This window comes from Hippocampus bargibanti, linkage group LG02 (assembly GCF_051943395.1).
Source record: "Hippocampus bargibanti isolate YZ-2025 linkage group LG02, ASM5194339v1, whole genome shotgun sequence".
Taxonomy (NCBI): domain Eukaryota; kingdom Metazoa; phylum Chordata; class Actinopteri; order Syngnathiformes; family Syngnathidae; genus Hippocampus; species Hippocampus bargibanti.
Genome location: NC_142735.1, coordinates 13,492,029 through 13,518,409, shown reverse-complemented (window position 1 = coordinate 13,518,409; position 26,381 = coordinate 13,492,029). Strand labels below are relative to the sequence as shown.

Here is a 26,381-nt window from a genome sequence, read left to right as displayed (position 1 = left end):
TTGAAGGATAATGCTTAGCGGTACAGCACAAACTGGAGGAAGCATTAATTTTGGGATTATTTTCTTACTTCACCAGACTAAATGTAAAGAAGAAAAATGTGAAACTTGATTATCCTGATGTTGGCACATTTTAAGAGGCTATTCTATAATGATATTTTGTCTTTACGGAAAAAGTAGCGACAGGTTTCTCATGCATTTCCAGTGAATTGAGTCCTTTAGAGACACGCGAGTCCGTGTTTGCTCTGAAAATGATTCTGCTCAAAAGTGTTTGCTCTCGGAAATGTGTCTGAGTGGCCTGTTTTCATTGTGTCACACACACTCCAGAATCTCGCCCTCCTGATCTCTCCTCCTTATCGCTCTTTCCATTCCTTTTATTCCAGTGGTCCTTAAAAGCCATTAAGGTATGTCTGAGTACTCACAATCAAGCAGGCAGGCGCATCATTAAATATGTACAGCACACTGATTTAACACGCACGCACACACACACACACACACACACACACACACACACACACACATACACACACGCACACACACACACGCGCACACACACACACACGCACGCACGCGCACACACACACACACACACGCACACACGCACACACACACACACACACACACACACACACACACACACACACACACACACACACACACACACACACACACACACACACACAGTACCTAAGGATTTTGATGTTGGTTTAAAAAAATGGCTTTTGACATGAACGCATTCCATGGTAAATCTGTGGCCATTGTTTTTTACGTTCATAAGTGGTCATGAGACAATTATGAATATTAACTCATTCACTGCCAGACGTGCAAAAATGTGTTTTCACTCAAATTCCAGGACCCACAGAATATCAAGTTTTAGGACTACATAAACATTCAATGCAGCGTAAGAATCCTTAGACTCTTTTCTTTCATCAGAAAAAAAGTTTATTTGTAGCTTATTTGGTTCTGGAGTAACATGAGATGCAATTGGGGGCGTTGTCCAAAAGGCAAATGCTGCTCCCCTTGTGGAAGGGAAAAACATTGCCTGAGGTCTGAGCAGCACTTCTTACCCCCCCCCCCCCCCCACCACCACCCTGCAAGAAAAATTCAAACAAATTCGGGAATGGTGCTCCACGTCATATTTTCTATTCCAAAATAAATGCGAGGATGGGAGTCAATGAGTTAAAAAGTTTTTCAACAACGAGTTTTAGCATACTGTTTATTTGTGACGCAGCATAACGAGAACACATAATTGGTGAAACATGAGCGTTGGCAGCTTTTATTTAATTGCCCGGGTAGCAGTTGCAGTGCCTTGCACAAGGGCAGCTCAGCCATGTGTGCGGGGGCAGGGAGTTTTGGTGGTACAATTTCAGACCATCTGGGAGCACATTCGACCAACCAGATTCATGAGGGCAACTCTCGGCAAGCAGATGGGACAGTTGATTTCCATCCAGATTATTTGAGGGAGCCTCTCAGAGTTCCACAACATGGACCAGCTTTGTGTTAATTGCGTGCCAATGTGACAAACCATTCGCCAACTATCTTAGGCAACGTTTGACACACAAGCAGAAAGTGACATACATTTAAATTGAAAGAACAGTGATTTCCAAGCAGTGTGCCACCAGTGTGCTGTGAGTGACTGTCAGGTGTCTCGCTGAAAATTCATCGTTGTTACTTATTGAAATGATAACATGTTTATATATTTCATACAACACAATACATGTTTATTCATGTATATCTCGCTTTCACAACAGCCGCAGCTGTAACAATTGTTGATTCATGCCATACAGTGACAGGTGGAACAATGAAATGTCTTTCACCTCGATGACAAAAGGTACATAATTAACTGTTGTTGTCAACTCTTTGTAAAATTACATCATTAAGTGACATATTTCTGGCGAGCGCTCATGGAATGTCGAGCACTCGTGTTTCTTTAAAAGGATTTTTGACAAACTAGGAAACTGAGACTTTTCTCATCATAAAACAAGAAAGCGAATAAACATGAGTTAAAAAAAACACACACGGATGAGAGATAACGCTAATCCTGTGTGGTTGTTGTTGTTGTCATTGTTTGCTCCTTTATGATGTGATGCAAAGGTGAAAACCACAAAGTAGTGCCCCCTTATTCTTGGCCTCGCTCTTGGTCTATTTATCCATCCATCAGTGTCAAACACAAGCATCTGTGTGATAGGCATGGAAACAAAGCCACAAGGTAAAAATGTGTTTGAAGCCCGTGTGTCATTATAATGCCTGCTGCGACGCGTAACACTCGCACACACAGACACACTGAGGCATGAGATTTTTGATATTGTTCATCTCTACAAGGGAGAAAAAGTACAAGCTGTATATTTTCATCTTGATGGCACTGTGGCGCAATCTCTTCTTCACTGTGGGTCCAGGAATGCCTGCTGATATTTCCTCGGATGTCTAATGCCTTCAGAAATAACACACAAACCGCAGAAAGAGCACACAAACACACACTGACAAAAACGTGTCGTTGAAGTGACACTTCAAACAAAGCTTTTGTCTGCAGCCTGACAGCTCACCACCCCTCCCCTTCTCTCATTATCCCCCTCACTCCTCCCTGTCATTCCACAACACTCTTAAGAGCTGCACAGACACCCCCGGCCCCCTTCCCTCCACTCCATGAACACACACAGTGAGCACATCCGAGGGTTTAGACTTAATTGAGCCGCTCGACTTAATGCAGGCTAAATAAAATGCGAAGACCGAAAGTGGATATGAAGGGCTTTGCCTATGACACCACTTAAGATATAGGTATAATAATCAGCTGTGTTTCATCTTTTAGAAGCGCAGGCTTGGATTAATAAAATAATTGCTTCATGATGTTCGGATTCACTCATTAAAAAAGTCACATTGTCACTTTGAAGTCTGTTGAAATGGTTTGATGCGGGCGCAAAGTTTCATCATGTTTGCCAACTTCGGAGTTTTTAAATAAAACGTTAATTTCGAAGGCTCTTAAAGTTTTGTAATTTTTGTTCATTTTGAAATAAATGATAAGGAGTTTTTATGGACAACTTTGTGTATTTTTATCCCTTTCCAGTTTGCTGTTTCTCACCATTCGTAATTTGTTTGTTTACACAAATGTATTTAGTTTTTTTGTTTTTTTTTTTACTCTGTGTTACTTCCGGGTTGAAGGAAGGCTGGCGCGTGTGACTGCCGCTGCTCACCCGCAGAAAAAAATATCCTGTTACTGTAAAGTGTCCTTGAGAGTTTTGAAAGGCGCTTATAAATGAAATGTATTATTATTATTATTAGCCACAAAGGGACATAAGTATTCTTGTGCCGGTCCCAAGCCCGGATAAATACAGAGGGTTGTGTCAGGAAGGGCATCCGACGTAAAAGCTTGGCCAAAACAAACATGCAGATCAAACCTCTAAAGATGGAGGACACTGATTTGCTGTGGCAACCCCTTGAAGGGTAAAGCCGAAAGGAAAGGAAAAGAAGAAGATTATTATTATTATTATTATTATTATTATTGTCCAAAGCAATGGAGAGTGTGGAAAAGAGGTGAAGAAGCGTGTCCAGGCAGGCTAGAACGGCTGGAGATAAATGTCAGGTGTGATGTGAGATAGAAGGGTTTCAGCTAGGATGAAAGGAAAAGTGTATAAAACGGTGGTGAGACCAGCCATGATGTTTGGACTGGAGACAGTACCACTGAAGAAAAGACAGGAAGCAGAGCTGGAGGTAGCAGAGCTGAAGATGTTTAGGTTTTCTTTGGGAGTGACCAGGTTGGATAAGATCAGGAATGAGCACATTACAGGGACAACTCATATTAGAGGCTTTGGAGAGAAAGTCAGAGAGGCCAGACTGAGATGGTTTGGACATGTCCAGAGGAGAGAGAGCGACTATATCGGGAGAAGGATCCTGAGCCTTGAACTGCCAGGCAGGAGACCGAGAGGAAGACCGAAGAGGAGGTTTATGGATGTTGTCAAAGCGGACATGAAGGCAGCTGGTGTGAGGGAAGAGGATGCACAAAACCGGGTTAGATAGAGGACACTGTTGTTTGTTGTGGCGACCCCTGAAGGGAAAAGCCAAAACGAAAAGAAGATAATTATTACTACAAAAAATGGCGATCTGTTGATCAGCGTGCCTGCTCTTCAATCAACAAGTGGTGTTTACATTATATTTGTCACAGTTTTGCAAGGTGGTGATGGCGGGTGCGGATCCCAAAAAGCAGGCAGGAGGGAGCAGGAGGTGGTTTGACAAATTGTATTAAAATAAAGTCAGCAGGAACAAAATGTAAAACATCAAAATCATCAGAATGGAAAAAATACAAAGTAGCAAAAGAAGACCAAAAGTAAAAGTCCGCCAAGAGTAAACAAACACATACACAATGCATGCAGCCAACAAGCAGCAAACAATGAACCGACAACGGATGGTCGTGCCGGGTGTCCTTTTAGGTGACAGTGATTATAACGACCAGCACCTGCGAGGCTGCCGGCAGGGCTGGCGTCGCTACCCGTTGGTCGCCAATCTGATCAGGACGACCAGCACCTGTGCAGGTGCAGGCGGGGCTGACAGCGCCCCCCGTTGGTCGCCAACCAGATCATGACAGTACCCCCCCTTCAAGGGGCTGCTTCCAGAAGTCCCAACAGTCTCCCAAAAGGTCCACTCGCCAGGGAACGGTCGGTGGAGAGGGCAACCGCTGCCTCTCCAGCACACGACGGGCGGTGGCCCGATGGGAACGGGACTCGGCCTGGGGTGGATGAAGACGCAGCACGGATCGTCGTGGGCGTGAGTGCGATCCCTCTCACACGTTCACGCGACGGCGCATGGCTCAACGTGTACGTCGCACTTCCAGGCGCAGAATGGCACCCCGTACGGCCGTATGGGACCAGGTCTTGTCCGGACGCCGACGTGGGTGTGAACTGCCCGGCACCGGGGGAACGAGACCAGTCCAGAGCCGCTCCGGGATCCAGCGGTGAGTGGGGTCTCGGACTGACGTTGACGCGGACGTTGCACGGCTCGTCGTGGATGAGACTCAATTCGTCATGCACGACGACAGCGTGGTTGGACGTGGGCGTGCACAGCCAGTCACCCAGTGTCACCCTGGGCGGCCACCTGGAAGGAGGTCTCGGCCGGACGTTTACGTGGACGTTACGGCTCGTCGAGTGACGAAATTCAAACTCGACGAGGCTCGGGCTAACGTGGACGTAGCATTGCCAGGCACAGGGTGGAAATGAGACGGGTCCGATGTACCTGCAGGATCCGATGGTGGGTCGGTTCATTCTGTCACGGTTTGCGAGGTGGTGATGGCGGGTGCGGATCCCAAAATGCAGGCAGGAGGGAGCAGGAGGTTGTTTGACAAATTGTAATAAAATAAAGTTCAGCAGGAACAAAATGTAAAACATCAAAATCATCTGAATTGAAAAAATACAAAGTAGCAAAAGAAGACCAAAAGTAAAAGTCCGCCAAGGTTAAACAAACACATACACAATGCATGCAGCAAACAATGAACCGACCACGGATGGTCGTGCCGGGTGTCCTTTTAAGTGACAGTGATTATAACGACCAGCACCTGCGAGGCTGCCGGCAGGGCTGGCGTCGCTACCCGTTGGTCGCCAATCTGATCGGGACGACCAGCACCTGTGCAGGTGCAGGCGGGGCCGACAGCGCCCCCCGTTGGTCGCCAACCAGATCATGACAATATTATATTGGATTATATTAGATTACATTAGATTAGCCTTTATTAGTCTCAAGACAAACTGACAAAATAAAACACAAAGACAACACAAAAACGACAACAAAAATGCAAGACTCGTGAGAACACTTGCCAACAGCTGCCTATCTGGGCACCATCTTGGACTTCAATGTTTAAACGTTCTTGTGCTGTCCTGGAATTATCTCTAGGTGTTCTGGCTTCCTCCAACGTTCCAAAAATAGATGTATTTGGTTGAAGACTAATTTGTGAACATGAGCATAATCGTGTGTACAGAGAGGGTTGTGCCAGGCTCCAGCTCAGCTGTCACTCAAATGAGGAAATAGAAAATAGAAGGATGAATAATTACAGCATGTATTCAGTTTTTAATGTGTGAATAGTCAAGAGGGTTTCTCAATCAATGTAAATTTCTCCACTGTGAGACTAATAAAGGCATATCCAATCCAATCCAATCCAATCCCAGTGCCATTTCATTCTGTCATGACAGACGGGAGCAAATGACAAGAAAGCAGGTTTTCCCCTTTGATGATTGACCTTGAAATACGTCCTATCACGGCTTAGCCGTGTCGTGTGTCAATCATCACTATTCTCGATAATCGCAATTATTTGTTCAAGACGGAAAGTTGTGGCACAACAACTCAACAGCAATTTAGGTGTGGAAAATTATTAAGTTAAGTCATGAAAGGAAAGAAACTCATCTGAGCTTTGAAAGAGTTTTTTTCAGCTCTTACAAACTAGTGAATGTGAATCGCGTTGATGAGCTCATGATGTTACACAGAGACAAACAACCATCCTGCCTCAAACCACTAACAAATGCACCATGTCTGACATTTCTGACCACTGACTTTTCAAAGTGCTTGGGACTTCACAGGCAAAGTAAATACAAAACAAATTTAGCCACGAAATTGTCATTTAGAATGTAGAATTGCATTGTGACTCAAGAGCACAGTAGTGACAATCACAGTGTTCCTTTCCCCCAAAATTTATATTTGCTGGCTGATGTAATGATATTTAAAAGTAATGGCGTGTTCAATATATTTGTAAAAGAAATGAAAAAAAAATAACATTTCAATCCATCTGGTCATCTTGTTGCGATGGAGAGAGACATTTCTCTTTCAATCAAATGCTTTTACTGATAATGTTATCAGACAGCAGCGCTCCATGTCACATATGTGTTCTTAGTTGAATGAATTGGAGTGACACCATGTCCTGCTGCTATAATAACTACTGCCAAAGTAGTTATGCACTGTCGCTGAAACTGTTACAGTAAAAACATGAGTCTGAAGTGAATTGTGCTACGTTGTGCCACTTGGTGGAATTTTGCTCCTCAAATCACATTCGCGAGAACACTAAATCTATTGCTATTTTGTTTGTTTGTTTCCATTTGCCTTTTATTAAAGCAATGTATGTCTATCTGAAGGCTATACTCCATTATTTTGCTGCAAGCCTGGATGAGAAACATACCCCCCCCCCCCCATTAATGGCTTCACTAACACCTGTGCCTTTGCGACAGTGTAATATCATCCAGTCTGTGCCGAAAAAGGCTCATCGGGACTGTGGGAAGCATTTAAACATAAAAGCCCCCCATTTGCATGTTTTCTCATTTAAATGAGCGGAGCTACTGCATGCTATCAGTGTTCACTGTTATGAATGATTTGCTTCAATGTGATCCAATAAATAGGATCTTTTTGCTCAATTATAACGTGTGTATTTATAAAACATAGTTTCAGATGTGATAAATGGTGATATACTGTGTTCACATGAGCCGAAACAAACACATTTAATCTTCGGAGGAACGCTCTAATCCCTATAGTAACTGCAAAATGTGTGAACAGGCTCATTGAGCTCAGATGGCAAAGTAAAACTTTAGTCCCAATGTCAGCGTGGCTTTAAATTAGTTGAAACATATTTCAGGTGGTTGGTTGTCTTGAACTCCTCTGACAGTTTTCCCATAAAACTACACAAATACTGCATGAGTGCACAGTTGAGCAGACTCACAAACTCTTGGTGATATGCGCTTCTTTCTCGGTCAAGAGTAGTCAACACTGGTCGGAGAGAACCGCAATCCTGCTTGTTTCCAAAGGGAACCTCTTCTAACGCACCTAATTAAAATTATTTTTCGGCCATGCAGTTTGCTGACGAGCTGAGCATTTGAATCAGCTGTGTTGCAGCTGGGAGAGATTGAAAACAGCAGGACTTTGGCTCTCTAGTAATGGAGTTGCCTATCCCGATCTCGATATACTATTAACGGATAAAAATGTATTACTTCGACAAAGTGATAATTTCCCTCCAGTATACCAAGGCACACGGTTGAGAATCGCCAATCGAATCCAATGTGAAAATGTAGGGTGTTAATGTGGTGCTTTTCATGTGTGGAGAACACTAACTCATTCGCTGCCAGACGTGCACTAATAATAATAATAATAATAATTACATACATACATACATACATGCATACATACATACATACATACAAGCATACATACAAGCATAGGCACTTTCATAAATGAATTACAATCACAAATAGAATGCAATAAATAAAATACAATTATAAATAGAAACACGAGAGAGAGCTACACAGAAAATGCAATTTTAAATAGGTGGGTTTGAGATCATACTTGAAGGTGGGAAGAGAATCGATTTTACGAATGTTGGGAGGAAGTGAGTTCCAGAGTTTGGGGGCAGAGCAGCTGAAGGCTCTGTCACCCATCGTGCTGAGACGGGCGGAAGGGGGGGGGGGGGCAAATGTGTTCACTCCAGTGCCATTGTCATTTAAATTCCAGGACCCACAGAATATTGAGTTTTAGGACTACATAAATATTCAATACAGCGTTAGAAACCTTAGACTCTCTTTTTTCATCAGAAAAAAAGTTTCAAATTAATTCCTAATTCCTAAATTATATGGGTCTGGACTTATATGAGCTTGAAATGACGGTGGCTGTCTAAAATACAATGCAATACATACATATTGGCTTATATAGTGCTTTAAAAACAGCTGAAGCTGGAACAAAGCACATGGAAAAAGGGAAATGCTCCCCCATTGTGGAAAAGAAAAGAACATTGCCAGTGGCCATGACCAGCGCTTTATCGGCACCCAAGCATGAAAAAACAAAACCGAACACATTTGAGATTGTTGCTCTGCGTCATATTTACGATTCCCGAATGAATACGTAAATGGCAGTGAATATGCATCTTGGTGTATGTATATGCTACACTTGATGTTTGTCCATCATCCAATAGTGTACAGTTATGTGGCGATTACTCTCATTTCAATCAAGAGGAGAGAAGAGGTCTTCGGGGTCAATTTAAATGCTTTCTAATATTTAATGTTTGTATTATCTTTCAGTTTGTTGTTGTCACAGCCTGCAGTCGATACTTATTTAGATGTGTGGGATGTATCACGTGTTCCTGAATGTGATGCGTCACTTGAACAGGACGTGGAAATATACTGTCAAATGTCACATTGGCATTACAGTTCATACAGAATCGTGCATTTGGACCTGCTACGTAAATGCACCATTAAAAAGCAAAAAGCAAACCAAAAAATATCTCATGCTGAAGCAGATACCTTCATTTATTAGTCATAAGCCTGAATTTTTCTCTCAAATGACCACAATCAATTACAACTAAATGGTGCAGAAGAATCACAAGAAAAGAAAGGAATAGGTGAATAAACTGAGAAATCACTGATACAGTTTCCCGAAAGTATTTTTAATCTCATCCAGAATGTTGTAAAGATGATATGATGGCCGAATTAGTGGTCCTTGACAATCACTTTCATGGCACAAACATACGGACTGAGATCTTCACAGACGTGTTGGTGCCACATTTCAGCTGTAAGAAAAAAACAAAACAATCAATATGACTTGAAATGCTCATAAAACTGAATTTCGATAACATTTCTATGAAAGAAAGAAGTTAATTCATTTTTACATGGAGTCTCAATGTCCACACAGTCTTCATTTGGTGTTGGCGTCTGAGGCTCAAAGTCACTGAAGGTGGAACTGCTGCCATCGGTCCACATGAAACTACCCTCCTGGAAAACAAAATGCCCCATTTGAATCAGTAACAAGAAAAAGATCGCTTGGATTTTCATCTGACATTTGGTAATCCATCCATTTATGGTAATCCACATTGATTGTGTATAAACATTATCACCGTGATCATGGTGAAACGGATATTTGACGTCATACTAGGAACGGGTAGGCGGAGAACGCAGTGAATGGAATGTGATTGTCAAAAGTGAAAGCAAAACATATTTATAAAGTGTCATCCAGAAGCCAGCGTGGATCTGACCAGCGGCCACCTCGGTCGGTGAAGCTACATGATTTATTCCAGGGCAATGCGGTTTCCCCATATCATGAAGACCGATGCTCAAATCTACTGGCTTGGATTAAGCCTGTGAAAAGTTGGAGCCGGGGGGACACATTCCTGTTCTATGTGACAAGTCGATTTTTAGCGAGCGCAATCGACATGAATGAATCAGAACTTTAGTCCCGAGCGAGATTTTACCAAGATGGTGTCATGGTATCCAATCCAGGTCTCTTCAAAAACACCAGCACCTTCCCGAATCATTTCAATAACCACTCGGTTCTCCAGGGCGTTGCTGATTGAAACCAGATTACCACCAAGAATGTTGCAGATGCTCTGCCGTGACATAACCAAACAGAGAAAAGGTAAAATAAAAGTTTTTTGTATAATGACAGTATACTGTTAGGAATGATGGGTGAAAGGATTCTAAACCTCTGCATCAGCAAAGCTTCTTTGGTCATGTTGGAAGATGAGACAGCGATCATTCAACCGAGTCCAGCCTTTAGGGCAGTACCCTACAACAAAATGTTAGCCCTTTTAGGCAACCACTCAATCTGGGAAAGAAGGTGAGGAAGGAACCCAAGGGTGAGGCAAAGACTAACCTTTCAACGTTTGGCATGACTGTGAAAAAAAAGTAAGGGGGCAAATCATGGCTCACAATCAAACACAATCGTAAATGTACATCGATCGAAGTCAGCGGGTAAAATTTTGACTTACTACTCCAGTCAACAGTCCACATATCCCACAAAGGAGGATCAATGAGCGAAGAGCAGATGCCATCTGTGCAGTGACAGAAGAATACAGTTCTTGATTTGTGCGTTTGACCATGCGGGTCACCGCCTAATCATATCAGTAATCCGTCTCATTTAAAATGTTCCTGTTAGCAATATAGTATGTTGCCTGACATTACCTTTGCCACGGTGATGCTTGATACGAACAATAACGGCAAACAGTCCTTTTTATACGCAGCCTAGGAATGTTAAATAGAGCAATTATTGTTTTGTCATGAGACACATCAGACAAGTTTTACAACCGTTGGAAAGCCATTCATGTGAGTTACCTGTGTAGCTTTCATGTGATGTGCATCTGGGCAATTATCCCCAAATAAAGCCCAAATAAGAGATTGCACATTCAGTCAAGCTTATCTGTATCGCTCTTAACAACAAAAGTCTTGACTCATATTTGCGACCGACCGCGATCTAAACACTTCAAGGAGAATTTGTTGGATTTTATTATGATCATTGTTTTTTTGGATTAACTCCCCTCCCACGAGGAAATCGTAACTTTTTTCGAGAAACGAAATTTGTGAAACAAAAGGCACAAGATGAGAAGCAGGGCGGTGCTTTTGACTTAGTAGATCCGCCTCACAGAGTAATGCTAACAGTATTTGTTCAAGACCAAACACACCTTAAGTATGGGTGGATTTTACCTCTTTAATTAAGGCCCCACCCATTAACATGGTTATTTTGGTATGCCATTCTCCCAGTCATGATCATTTTCAAAGTATGTGCCTGTTGAGTCACACATTGGTAGGGTACAGACGGGAGGCTTAAAAATGCCTCAGCAGTCTAAAAATGCCAGAGCAGTTGGTGATATTAGACCCTCATAAATTTTTGTCTTGATAATTACTCTTCATGGCAGAAACAACAACATTGTTGAATATGCATGAATCTGTCTTGTCACACGTTGTGGCCAGCTGTCCTTTTTCCTGACAGCATCTGAGCCAAGCGTAGGCACCCGTGGAACAAGAGAGGTGCAGTCCTGCTTGTTTTCGATGCTCTCTCATCCAACACACCTAATTCAAATGATCAGACTCGTTCTTTGGTTTTACATAGTTTTCTGGTGAGTTGATCATTTGGATCAGGTGTGTTGCAGTAGAGAGAGATGGAAAACATGCATGACCACGGCTCTCTCGAGCGCAGTTGCAGACACCTGATTGAAATATTGACAGAACACGCGGGACTCCGGTCTCCGTCCTATGTAGCCCTGCTGCATCATCTTTTTCCTGTCGCTCCAATGTTTGGACTGTCAAGTGTTTTTCAAGCTGGCTATTTATGCATCGTGTGTAGTGCACTTTGCCAACTGGGTAGCACTTGACGAATGATTGAGCCAGATTCACATCAAAACCATTTTCATTTCTAAAACTGTTTTATTGATTTATTGATTTATTGATTGATTGATTGATTGATTGATTGATTGATTGATTGATTGATTGATTGATTTATTTTGGCACCTGCTCCAGGCCAGAGAGGAAAAAGTATTTTCAGGACTGTTATGGATGCCAAGTTCAAAAACCAGCAACAGTAATGTTATGGCGGTGCATTACTGCTCATGGTACTGGGAACTTAGTCATATCTGAAGGTACCATGAATGCTCAAAGGTGCATCAAGTTTTTGGAGAAACATAAATGTTTCCATTTGTGCCACATCTTTTTCATGGACACTGCTGCCAATTTCAGCAAAACAGTGCCAAACCACATTCTGTATGTGTCAACAACGGGTTTGCTCTGTATTTTAAGTATTAAGATTAGCCTTTAAGCAGTCCAGATATGTCTCCCATTGAAAACGCATAATGTAGCGCATAATGAAGCACAAAATAGGACATCGACCCTACAATACATATCTTGTGTTTGTGGTATTTTCAAATAAATATAGCTTCGATCAATTTGCAAATCACAGTGTTCTGTTTTTATTCATCTTTTACACAACATCCCGAAGTCCATCTGAATTTGAATTTTTAAGAGTGCAAATGAGACTCAGTGGCCTTATACAAGACCAGTATTGTTGCTTTAAAAGTGTGCTGTGAATGTACCAGAGCAAGCAATAAGGCATTCTCATGTGTGAATGTGTGCAAGTGGTTGAGGTGTGTGTGTTTGTGTGTGCGTGTGTGTTTGTGCGTGTGCGCGCGACTTAAAAGAGCATGTGCGAATAGTTATCAGGGGAGACCAGCGGAGCTCTGTTGAGATTAAATTCCCAAAGCTTACCGTGGCTATCAGCATTACTTCAGGACACATGCACACACAAAACAAACAGAAAGCTGCCACCATTTCAAAAAATCAACACAAACAATATGCTACCTGCTCTTTCATTTTGAGACTAAAGAATGATATAATTCAATAAATTAATTTTTTAAAGCTCCAATGTTAAATAAAATGTTCATTCCTGCAAATGAAAACAAATATAATGAATTGATATACTGTACACATATATGTGTGTGTGTCTGTGTACGTATATATATATATATATATATATATATATATATATATATATATATATATATATATATATATATATATATATATATATATATATAGTAAAGTCTTGTTATATCAATATCAGTTATATCGATAGTACTGCTTATTACGATACTATTTCTATGAACGCAAGGAGAAAATTTACATGCCGCAGGATCGGATATATCGATAGTCCGGTTATATCGACATTTTTTCCGACTCCCGAGAATATCGATATAATGAGACTTTACTGTATATATATATATGTGTGTGTGTGTAGATATGTATGTATGGATGGATGGAATGTCTCACAAAACATTGTATGTGTGGTTCAACAATAACCAGCAAAATTAAATTAATGTACTTGCAATTGAAATATAACTTGACTCTGGAAGCTTTTGGTTGTGTCGGGCATGGGAAAAAAACTTTGCACCAATGCATAACTGTGTAAAATGCTATGTCCACAGCTGAGCTATTATAATTTGAAAATACCGATGCACCAAATGACATTAGAACTGGGAAAATTGACTTCCTTTCCACGGTAATTGATAAGAAAGACTTTCAGCTTTTATTACATACTAATTGGTGCCCGATAATTTCATTCATGCTTGCTCTCTCTTCTTATGCATCACAAATTTTCTTCCTATTCACAGTGGCCAAATTCCATAAAGGATGACGCTCTCGGCCACGAGTTACACTTTTCTTACTCCAAACAAAGCACACATGTCATGATCATTTTAATGTCAATGCAAGAGTAAAAACCGCTCATAATTTTCTAGTTCCGCACCAGTGCACAATGCAACGCAACAAAAATAACAACTATTGTTGAATTTACACCAGACACTGTCAATGAAAATAAATATCTAATTATTCTTCAATTTCCACCATCTTTGATTTTTCCATGGAAATAGGGCGATGTTCAATTCTGGGAATGGTTTCCGCTCCTACTGTTTGTGTATAGCTGCGAAACACAATGAACTACTTACAAGAAAGGGGCGGCACAATGTAAACACATCGTCTGCCTCTCCCACCTCTTCAGATTACAACTTTTCAATGTAACCCACAACATTTACATTAATGGCAACAAACGTCCTTTGTGTTTTTCACACTATGTTATTATTATTATTGTCTATGAATTGCTGTGACTCTTTAATATACAGTATTAAGATGTATGGATTGCCACATATTAAGATGCTCATCATACTTTCTCAGTGATGTAAATACTACATATCTCGTGTGCGTGTATGGTGCTTGTATTGTATATGTGTGGCATGTGACTTAGTGAGGTCTCACATATCTGCTTATACAGAAGAATGATCAACTCTTAGCAGTTATTTTTTTGGGTGAGCTCATCTGTCTCTTTCTCTCTCTATCGCTGTTTCTTTCTCTCTCTCTCTCTCTCTCTCTCTCTCTCTCTCTCTCTCTCTCTCTCTCTCTCTCTCTCTCTCTCTCTCTCTCTCTCTCTCTCTCTCTCTCTCTCTGTGTCTGTTTCTCTCTCTCCCTCTGCGTCTCTCTCTCTTTCTCACACACACAGACTCCCAAACGGATTTGTCAATCATTTTCCTGGAATTCCCATTACTCTGTTACTTTTTGCCCAGGCCTTCATCTCATCCTACTTTCCTGTCCTCATCCCTCTACTCAGTCTTTCATCATTCTCTTATATTCTTTCCTTTAAAAAAAAAAAACGGTCGGTTTCCGTGGAAGTATTTTTTTCCCTTCCCGTGAGCCTATACGACACCCCCTCACCTTCTCTCTCTATTCTTCCTACCTCCCACTCGCACATTTTACTGGGAGATTAAATGTCAGAGGAGAGGTCTAGTGCAGGAAAAGAGAATGTGTCTTTTAATTGTGCTGATGGCTAATTAGGCACTCTGTCTCCTCTCTGTGCAGTGCATTGAGTAAAACAGATGCCCTTTCCTGGGTCAACGGGGCAGAGGCATGCACATAGCGTGTGATTGTTCGCACAGGCTTTAAAATTCTAAGAGCCGTTCATACATTTCTTTGTGGACTCATATTGAAACGCAGCTAAGTGAAAAAAGTTTTGAGTTAGCATCGTAAAAGGTAGGCTTTGCTGAAAAACATATGTGAGAAACAATCAGATCACCAGGGCACTCATTTACCACAGATCGCCTGTTTCAATTAAGGCATCCGGCGGTTTAACACAGGAAGTGATGATGAATCAAATACCCAGCAGCACTCATGGGAGAGTTGTAAGCCAAGAAAAATAACTTCCCAGAACAACTGATTAAAAGCACACTCAATTCTGATTTTATCAACGACGCAATGAAGGGAATGTTCCATGGCTCAGTCAATACATGATGTCACCAACACTACAAAATTATCTACCCAACTAATCCACATACCACTAAAGTTAAAAACGAAAGAATGAATACAGTGGCCTTTTGGATACCTCATGGTACTAACTCATTCCCTTTGGGAATGATCAAATTTGTGTGCTATAGCGCTTGACACACATGCGATAAATAGTCACTAGTACAGCTGTAGATCTTGTGGCATTTTCAGACTCACAACAGCTGGCTGACGAACACCACGGAGAATTGAAAGAGACACGTGGATATGGAGGAGAGCAAAAAAAGAGGAGGGAATGGCTATAATTCTGAGGGGCAGCAGTTTAATATCATATTTAGCAAACAAAGTTCACATATATTTGAAAGTTTTAATTGAGCTCTGTGCGGAGCTACACATGTCAGTAGAGACACTTGTGAAGTAGTAATGACCACTGATGCAGGGATATCCACTAAAATCGCGCACACACTTCCCAAAAACTACATTTGAAAATAAGCATCGCTCAATTGCTTGTCAATGTATATTTCATGAAATTGTCAAGAATATATTCAAATAAAAAGTTTCCATCAGTTTTGAAGTGTGCATAAAAGAAGGAAAATGACATCCAACTATTCAATGAATTGATGACCCAATCGATAGAAAAAAGAAATTGGTGTTTAACTCGCAGCCTGGGGGCCAGGTAAGGCCCGCCAAGTGAGTTGCTCTGGACGGCGAAGATTGCCCCCCAAAAAAACCACACAAAGATAATATCAATGAAAGTCTCAAATCATGCCATTCAACTTCGGGCAACGGTATAACAAAAGTCTATATTTAATGTACTGCATGTTGCTCTGTGGAAATTGAGTGTGTAAATTGATCTCTATATGTCGGGTTTTTGCCGTTTGAGGTCAGAAATGACTGCTCTGGGGATCATCTACTGGCTCTCGTGCTTTTATTTGCCATCGTTGTTGCTCAGTATTGTCCACACGTCAGACATAAAAAGGCAGTAGTTTCTGCCAGTGGATTGTTCTCAGCAGGCAACACTAATGAGTTTTTCTCTTGGTTTCCTTTTAGCCATTTGGAGTCAGAGCGCAGCGTCCTCAAAAGGAGAGAATGGGAGAGGAGGACCCAGGAGGTACAGCAGGATGAAGATTTGTTCTCCACTGGATTCAACCTGTTTGGGGAACCTTACAAAGTAAGTAAGAGTGACCAATTGGACCCTCCAGGTTTTGGATTACAGGCATAGTATTGAATTCATCTTTGGGAACATTGTTGATAAATTATGTCAATAAAACATAAAACAACAAATATTACAATTTAAGCAATAGATTTGACAAGCGTACCCAAATTGCAATTTTCCACTAGCATGAAACAATGACATTTAATTATTGAATCATTAAGCATATTTTTTACCAGGCTTTACACAACCAGTTTTTTTTTCATAATTTAATTAACACATATATTTAATCGAAAAAAGCTTTGAACTCCCGGCCGAACAGATTCAGCCAATCACAGATGCAACTCTCAGGGAGTCGTATTGTTTGAACCAAGATAAAAATACAGGAGCTCCATTGTTTACAATACTCACATAGCATTTCCCAAAGGATGAAAAAAGGATGAATACATGTACTGCGGTCATGCCGATGTGAGTTGAGCTAGTCTAGCTATGTTAATATCGGTTTCGTAGAGTGTGGCGAATCCTTACAGCTACACCAGAGTCAGATGGATTTGAGAATGTGCTACCTCCTCACATACAACCAGGTAAAATGTGACAAGCAACGAAGAAAAAAATCATCAATGCAATCCGTGGTAACTGTGATGGCCATCTATTGTGCCCTCAAGCATAAGAATCTCTGCACCTTTGAGACACTCAGAGTGTGTTGAGTCATGCATCCGAGTCCACTGCCATCCACTTCCCCCTGTGTATAATATGGATTCTGATGGGTTAAAAGTGATTGTTCGTTCTTAGTTCATCACTTTTCAGGGTGTTAGAAGTGCGATGGTGAAATCAGCAGGAAGCCAGGTGTTGAACAGAATAAGTTATTTTAATCTTGTAGACAGCAGGGACATTGTGAGGTCGGTTGAGGAGAGGCAAAGAGGAAGAGAGAGAGATTGACGCGCTGGGAGAGCATTTATGTAAGACGGACAAGATGTGATGTGATAGGATGTGACGTAATAGGTCCAAAGTCCAAAACGAAACAAAACAATGCAAAATATGTTTAAAGATGTTCGTATAACGAATTACCCCAACAGATTCAGAAGATTTGACTCTAATTCTCTACAGTTAAGCACTTCACTTTATTTTGCCGCCAAGAGTGTCGACCTTGGGACATGCTGGCTTTGAATCTTGACAAAACGAGTGTGTTTGTCAGAACACAGGAGAAACAGAGCGGGCTCTACATTGTTAAACTTTGATCATGGTTGATTTTTGAGGGTGCCACATGAGCGGTTACACCGATAATGAGAATATCTTCAGATTTCCATTAATTGTTTCCAAGTCATTATTAGTGTTTATTATTATCGGTGTATATGAGAGAATGATTGGGCGACACACCATTTCATCACTTCTGAAAAGGTTATGTGAAAAAGATCACCCGCTCTAAAAGATATCATTTGTTTATCTGGCCTGGCCTGTTAAATTTAGACAACTGTGACGTCAGATGAGTCGCAACACTGACTATACGACTGTACTGTACTGTGCTGCAAAACTGGGACTTATTCCAGATGAACATGGGCTTTATTTAAGGCAGGCAAGCAGCGATGAATGTTCAAGGATAACCTCACACATCAATTTGGGAGAATGCCAACTGTTGAGGAAATGAAAACATTATATTAAGCCAAAGGAAGTAAGCCTGTTTGTATTCAGCCCTCTAAAAAAAACACCCACAAGACAGGTAGACCGTGTTTCTGTCGTTATCAAAACTGGTGTCTGTCAATTTGAATGTGCGTCCTGCCAGTAGCGAGCACGCTCACTCAGATCACCTGGAACTTTAATGAGGATAAAACAGCATGCGAAAATGGAAAGATGAAATGCTCTTTCATCCTCATAATTCTCTCAAAGAACTGATTGTTAAAATGATGGCCACAGTTTGACCATGGAATGGATTTTTGTGAACAGTATTTTACTCATACCTCTATTATGTAAGCATTCAACATACAGTACTACTTTGAAAAAACATTGAACACAATTAACTCATTCACTTCCATTCCCAAATTTATTCGGGAATTGAAAATATGACGTGGAGCTCCAATCCCGAATTTCCAGGGGGCGCCGATAAAGCGCTGGTCAGACCTCTGGCAATGTTTTTCCCTCCCAGGAGGCGCCAGCATTTGCTTTTTGCACAGTTGCCCCCATTTGCACCTCATATTACTCCAGACCCATATAACTTAGGAATTAACTGTTTTTTTTCTGACGAAAGAAGAGAATCTAAGGTTTCTTACGCTGCATTGAATGTTTATCTAGACCGAAAACTCAGTATTCTGTGGGTCCTGGAATTTAAGTGAAAATGACAAAACCCCTGGCACTGGATATCTGGCAGTGAATGAGTTTACTACAAAGTATAAAATTACATTTTTTTTTACGAAAAAAAAAAAGAAACCCTCCTCTCCCCCAAGGTAGTTGTGCTTTAGAATTAAGATGTGTGTTTGCTTTACAATTCACCAGAGATGAGAAGGTTTCTTCAGTCGTCATCTGTACTTTTTGAAGGTGTCGGACGTTTCGTCTCCTATCCAAGAGGCTTCGTCAGCGAACTAAAGTCTGACTGGTCGTATCGCCCCTATTTATATATCCCTAATGTCCAGAGATGGCGGCGCCATACACAGCTATGATAGGTCCCTACTCTCAGGTTGGGGGGAGCAGAGGACCACTTCCCTGTGGCCCCACTGATTGTTCCTACATTCCTGACTAACGACTGGCCTATTTGCCCCACTCCCACCGGTATCACCTCATCAGCATTACGAATGTTGCCTAACCTGTTTTGCCTAAGCAGGCTATTGTATGAACGATCCAAATTGAACCTCACCCCACCAGACCGGTTTAATGAAGGATTTTGTTGTTTTATGAGAATCGCTTCTTTTACACCCCTTTCAAGCCATCTACGTATGTTCTTTCGCTAAGATTTTAACCTCATTGTCGTCAAATGAGTGGTTGCTAGCTTTTAGGTGCAAATGTACTGCCGATTGAGGCCCACTAGTATTATCCCTGCGATGTTGATAAAGTCTTTTTTTGAGAATTTGTTGAGTCTCCCCAATGTACTGCTCTTTACAAGTCTTTTTCAGTTTCAAAATTAAACAAACAGACAAATGGAAAGTGAACTTTAGTCCATTTCAGAATTCCTTTAAATTAGAGGCTTTCAAAGTGTGTGACAGTGAACCACAGGGGTTTTATGTTTATTTGCTTCATGTGCCTGCGTTCCTCCTGCTCTGACTGCTGTGACTCATGACAAATGGTTCTGGCATTCTTTGCTCCTTGGCTCTGTTGATTTATTTGTCTTGCTGAAAAGTTCAGTTTTTAGTGAAGGTGTTGCTTTACAGATAGATACAGTCATAGGGACACCTCAATCTCACAGCCCACTCTGGCTCAGTGCACGGGGAACCTTCCAGATTTATATGTCCTCGTTATCACCTGGGATTTATAGAAAACTTTCTTCTCAATCTTTTTTTTCTTCCATTTTTCCTCCATCACTGCCCTCATATCAGTTGGTGTCTGTCACTGTCTGACTTTCTCATTTGATTTGACTCTGTCAGCTATTAGCTAATCCCCTAACTAATCCTGTTAAAGAGCGATATTTTGTTCGCAGTTATTTTTGAGTGAGCTCATCTCTCTCTCTCTCTCTCTCTCTCTCTCTCTCTCTCTCTCTCTCTCTCTCTCTCTTTCTCTATTTCTTTCTCTCTCTCACACATACACAGAAACACGCACACCCACACACACACACACACACACACACACACACACACACACACACACACAAGAGCGTGTTAGCAGACATTCACACAAACCTAGGTATTCATCCCTTTCTCTGTTTTCCATTTGCGTCTTTGTGAATTCTCATCCATCCTGTTTTCTCAGCCTCTTCAGCCACAAGATTTTTATTCATGAGCTGCCAACTAGTTCAGGGTGCACCCCACAAGCTGTCCAAAGGTTAGACTCCAACACCCCCATGACCGGTTCAGATAACGAATGGTTGGATTTGTTAAGAAGATTTATATACATATGCGATTTATATACATTTATATACATATGCGATGACTTTTGGAAATATAAATATTGTTTAAGTGTAAATTTTGTGATTTTATCATTACAACATCCGCAAATTTTGTTCTTGCAGTTCTTTAAAAAATAAAATTGGCGCAAGTCAATCTCCTGCACCGAATCTGTTTATAATTCCGCTGTGTAAACCGTGTACTTCTCTTGCGATGAATTTGAGTGGCCAGGAAGTAAGCTTTTATTCACGCCCAAAACATCATATGTTGTTGTTTCTGAGTGCGTCTATTAAAATACTACCAGAATAATGAAAGCTCCATGCCTGTGCACAGTCAGACCATGCTCTGCACTGGGCTTGTGCCGCCCATGAAAATAAGGCCCCTTTGAATCAAGATAGAAAATGATAACTTTCATTGCATGTCTAATTAATTAGAAGACGTGTGCATATATGATACGTAGATACGTTCTTCTCCTTCTTTTATGTGGTAGCTTCCATTATCTGTAAAATGATTTTGTTACCAATTAATTAGGCTCATTTGTTTATTGATTTATTTAAACTCCCATTTCTCCTTTTTATCTGCCTCGTACATCATTTTAACTTTCACAAGGTGCATAAATCAGATTCAACATTTATATTTTCAGACAGATGAATGTCTGACCTCTTTGTGCCATTTATTGGACAATGAATTGACAAAGTAAGTAATAATAATAGTAATAATCCTCAAACGAAATCACAGCATTACTGATGTGTTGTTAACCAGTGCTTCAGTGATTCATTCGGGCAAAACTGAAACCATCTGTGACAGTCAAAGGCAGCAATAATGCTTTGTAGTAGTAATTTTCATCCAATGATGAAATTGTATTCGATTTAAGCAAATCAATACTGGGGATAATCTTCAATTTTGCAAGGTTTATAAAACACACTTGCAGAAGTCCCTGCTCAGCAAGATCTCTCCGTGGATCGTTGGCTATTATTACTCTGCATGATTGTTGACAGAAACAAAACCGACAAACACACACAAAAGTGCAATTCAAGTGAGTTATTTAAGGAAACGTTACATGACGAAAGTTTCGACCTGTTTTTCCACCTGTTGAGCAAATGCAAGCGTGCCACGAATCGTTTTGTTTTAGTCATTGTCAACAGAGTTCCTCCTTATTTATAATTTCGGTTTGTCTGCCATCTGTCTTGTCTTCACTCAATTATCGACAGGTGCCATGAATGTATTAATTTTGGTCTCATGAATAATATCAGCCCCATGTGGTTGAGAAGACACATGAGGTAATCAGGGGACAACCACCGCTCTTTAAGTCCTTGCCTTTCGGAAAGGATCTCGAGCTGAAACAGTGAATGATGAAATGGTAGAGTTTCATCATTAAAGAAGCTGTCAAAGACTCTTAACTATTCCGGGGAACATCTCAGAATGAGCACATAACAGCTAAAGAGGCTTTTGGATCATAAATCAGTCGAAGCAAGACTGTCCTCCTCTCGATGATTTCTTGGGAACCGGAGGTCAGGCTAATAATGATTGCTGCTCCATTAGTTTTACTGCTACAGCCCAGACTGGACCCTCTTAAGGATGGCATGTGTTTAATTAATCATCTTGTCCGGGTGCCCTGTCAGTGGTCAACCAATTCATCTCTTCCTGTTCCTCTCTGAATGCGTAAAGAGGGCTTTTCATCAAGTGCTTAGAAATAAAACAGAAAAATGGAAACCTAATTAATACTCCTATCTGTCAATTTTTCTCTCCCCTGTCTCCTCCACATTTCTTTCAGACTAATAAAGGAGACGCGTTGGCAAATCGGGTCCAGAACACACTTGGCTCCTATGAAGAAATGAAAGACCTGTTAACCAGCCATTCAAACCAGAGCCACTTAGTGGGAATCCCCAAAGGCAGCAGTGCCACCAGCCACACCCTGCAAACGGCGACCACATCAGCAACTGAGAGAGCCGCAATGGAGTCGCAGCTCTTCAACGCCAACCTGAATGGAGACACGGGAACAGATGTGGGAGGAGTGGAGGGAGGTGAGGAAACAAAAAATCCAAGTGCGTCCTTGGGATCCTCAAATTCTACGCAACCTCCAGCGTCAACATCGAGTGTGCAGTCATTTCCACATCAGAATTCCAAAAAGTCCAGATGCTCCGTGGAGTGGGGAAAAGGAGGCCATGTGTTGAGCACGCCAGTAACAGGCCTCACTCTGGGGATGGGGCAAGGGCATGGCCAGGCTGCCGGAGCTGCAAATGGAAGGGGGAAAGTCTCAATGTTTGAAGAACATCAATTCCAAAGGCATGATGAGATTTTCAGCTCACTGAAAGATGAATTGGGTTTAAAAAAAGATTTGAGCCCTTCCTCGTCATCTTCTTCCGCTTCCTCCTCCTCCTCGAGGAGAGGGCATTCTTCACACCCCACTAAGACACTTCCTTTACCAGGTATGTGGACAGTTTAAAAAAAAGTTTGTCTCTACCTCCTTTCCCCATACAAAAACAGTTTACATATTGATCAGCATGCAAATTCATTAAATAAGAAATAACCAACTCACGATTAGCAACATTACAGTTAATGTGTTGCCATAGTAATCATTGTCTTGAATGAAGAAGAGATGCTGACTTCGGCAATGATCACGACTGCAATTTAAAAAACCCTAGTTGTGTTTAATCATAAATTATTATACTTCAAAGAAGCTTTGAATGTCCGATTAGATTTCAGGAGCACAGAACAGCTCCATATTGTCTGTTTTATTTATTTATTTTATTCCTGACACCCACAGATGGTGCCCATTTTCGATCTTCAACCGTGGACGCTAGTCACTACAAATTGTCCGGCTCCCCATCAGAAACTGAACCAAGCTCCCACCTGTCCACGCCCTCCTCTCCGCTGGCCTCCACATCACTTTTGTCAGCTCCTGTACCTGGTCTCACCACTCCTACGTCTACATTCCCACTTGGTGGCCTATCAGGGAAGTCTATTGCAGTGCAGCAGAAGCCAACAGCCTACGTTCGCCCAATGGATGGCCAGGACCAGGCACCTATTGACTCTCCTCAATTAAAACCACTTGCCGCTGCCCCAGAGGGGTTCAACTGTGGTCAAACGTACGGTGGAAACTCTGGGAACATGAAGAATAAACTGCCAAAACTAAGTCTGAGCCACACCACGGAGGTAAGGAAACAATAATGACACTTCGTAGATTCGTCGAACAGATATATTTGTCCAATGTGGTCAATGGTATAGAGATGATCAATTAAAAGGTTTCTTCGGCCGTCATCTGTACTTCTTTGAAGGTGTCGGACTACCACTAAGGTATCTTACTGGTAGTATAGGCCCTATATACTGTATTTTCACGACCATAAGGCGCATATAAACGTCTCAGATTTTTTTGAAAATGTGCGGTGCGCCCTGTAGTCCGGACATTAGAGGCCACCATGAGGCGGACGTGGTAGAGAGCATGAGGGGGGATGTTTGGGCGTGGTTTGTGTATACAAGAACAGGTATGTGCTTTATGCAGAACATTGCTGTTTTAGCAACTCAGAAAATGGCAAAGAGACATGGTTATGGCTTTCCAAGGAGGTCCGTCTTGGTGCTGGCGTTTTATGAAACTGTGCCATTTTCCATCCGGGCCAGGACTACGGCAGCGCAGCAACTTCCAGCGAATTATTCTGAAAAGCTGGCGAAAAGGCTTTGTTTCTTGTTGTGCTTGGCTGCCATGCTAACGGAGAGAAACTCCCGCCGATGGTGATTTTTAAAAGAAAGACTTTGCCTAAAGAGACATTTCCAGCAGGCGTCATTATTAAGGCAAACGAAAAGGGCTGGATGTTACGCCACAGTTTGCCAATGGATTGTGGATGCTTGGGGTAACATGTCTGCTGGCACGGTGGTTCGAGCTTCGGAAAAGCCGGCATAATTTCCGAGGAGCCGCACTGCACAGAAAGTGACTGACCGTGAGGAAAGCGAACCTGCCACGTTGGTTTAGCGCAGCTGTTCGATTCGGAGGCAGAGGATGACGACTTTGACTTAATTACGACTTTGTTTTAATTACTGACTGTTACCGGTAATGTGCTTGTTTTTACCATGCCGACGCCTATTGAGTGATGATTACAAAATGTTCTTACTTTGTAATTAATAAATAAAGCACTACCAAACTCAGTTTTGCTCCCAATCTGTTTTTTTATTAATACGCACACTTGTATGCCTGTGTGTTGTTCTGAGGCGGACGTACAGTCAGTAGATGTATATGATGTATATATCAGGCAGTAGATGATATGTACCGGCATATAAAACTTGCGTCCTTTCATCCGGTGCACCCAACTTGTTTGTTAAATACAGAAATGGCACACATAAATGAGACTGCGCCTTTTCACACGGTGCGCCCTTTGGTCGTGAAAATACGGTATATAAATCCCTACTGTCCAGACATGGCGGTGCCGGACACTGCTATGATAGGACCTTGCCCTCGGGTTGGGGGGAGCAGAGGACTAATCCCTGCAGCTCCACTGATAGCTTCTATTGTCCTGACTGACGACTGGCCTGATTGCCCAATTGGCCCTGGTATCACCTCATCAGCATGACTAATCCTATGTTGCTGATGAGGTGATCCCAGGGCCAATTGGGCAATCAGGCCCGTCGTCAGTCAGGGCAATAGAAGCTATCAGTGGAACTGCAGGGATTAGTCCTCTTCTCCCCCCAGGGACATATCATAGCAGTGTCCGACACCGCCATGTCTGGACAGTAGGGATATATATAGGGCCTATACTACCAGTAAGACTTTAGTTCGCTGAAGAAGCATCTTGGATAAGAAACGAAACGTCCGACACCTTCAAAGAAGTACAGATGACGCCTGAATAAACCTTTTCATCGATGGACCACTCCTGTCCATTGGAGAGCTTACACAGACGTATAGAGATGCTATTCAGTCAACAGTTCAAAATAAATTTTGCATCTTCAGCTAAGGACAGCAACAAGAATGTGGAGGACTTGCTGAAGGTCGATATTGTTCCATCCATTTTTTTATCCTGCTTATACTGTACAGAATGTGGTGTCAGGCAGTAAGGCAGTAAACTCTGATTTTCTGTCACTCTCAGAATGGATATTGCATTATTTGGGGATATTGTCTGCAAAAGGAGCCCATGCTGACAGCATGCAAGATACTCATGAATGGTCAAGATATTGGAGCTTGGACAAAATATTGATGTTGCTTGATAAAAATGTGCTTTCATATAATTGAGTAGTGCATATATACATTTCATTTCCTGGGGGCCTAGATGTCATCAATTCGTAGATTGGCCAATACGAAGTAAACCATACATGTAAAAGTCTTCTGATTGGTGTGTGCAGAACGACAGGTCCATGCAGCTTTCTAGTTAGAGGGTTGGGAAAGAGCTTGCTCAACCTCATATAATTGACACTTATTAATCTTTTTAAAGTTACTTTGTTTGGAAGCGTCACAATTGTTAGCCTGCCTGTTTCTCACTCAACTTGTACCTGGGAAGCATCTTTTTTGCTGACTATGTGTGCTTGTTTGCACAGTTTGTTGCTGTAAACACAAGGTGTGGCAAAGGATCTAATACAATAACCTGTACGACCGGAAACAAATTCCTTGTGTGTTCTACATACTTGGCAATAAAGATGATTCTTATTCATCAAAGTGTATTATTTGTAAAGGTGTAACATTAGCATGTT

The 26,381-nt window shown here is 41.7% G+C and overlaps 3 protein-coding genes across 5 annotated transcripts in view; 1 reads left to right on the top strand and 2 right to left on the bottom strand.

Annotated features, from left to right (window-relative positions):
• Positions 1–26,381, top strand: part of aff2 (ALF transcription elongation factor 2) — a 127,911-nt gene that overhangs the window by 31,492 nt on the left and 70,038 nt on the right. For both annotated transcript variants that reach the window (XM_088989481.1, XM_088989480.1), the window contains exons 2-4: positions 16,581–16,701; positions 22,483–23,137; positions 23,476–23,864. In XM_088989481.1, coding sequence (XP_088845607.1) covers positions 16,581–16,701; positions 22,483–23,137; positions 23,476–23,864 — 1,165 coding nt within the window. The remainder of the gene's footprint in view (positions 1–16,580; positions 16,702–22,482; positions 23,138–23,475; positions 23,865–26,381) is intronic.
• On the bottom strand, positions 9,228–10,844 carry LOC148901607 (galactose-specific lectin nattectin-like). The gene is made up of 6 exons (XM_088989479.1): positions 10,706–10,844; positions 10,591–10,609; positions 10,421–10,503; positions 10,190–10,324; positions 9,611–9,713; positions 9,228–9,511 (listed from the first exon to the last, which is right to left on the bottom strand). The coding sequence occupies exons 1-6, from the start codon at positions 10,814–10,816 to the stop codon at positions 9,432–9,434; spliced, it is 531 nt and encodes a 176-aa protein (XP_088845605.1). The 5' UTR covers positions 10,817–10,844; the 3' UTR covers positions 9,228–9,431.
• The window catches only part of ids (iduronate 2-sulfatase), an 81,233-nt gene continuing 77,666 nt past the window's right edge, over positions 22,815–26,381 (bottom strand). For both annotated transcript variants that reach the window (XR_016114148.1, XR_016114149.1), the window contains one exon: positions 22,815–22,942. The gene's annotated coding sequence lies outside the window, so the exon portion shown is untranslated. The remainder of the gene's footprint in view (positions 22,943–26,381) is intronic.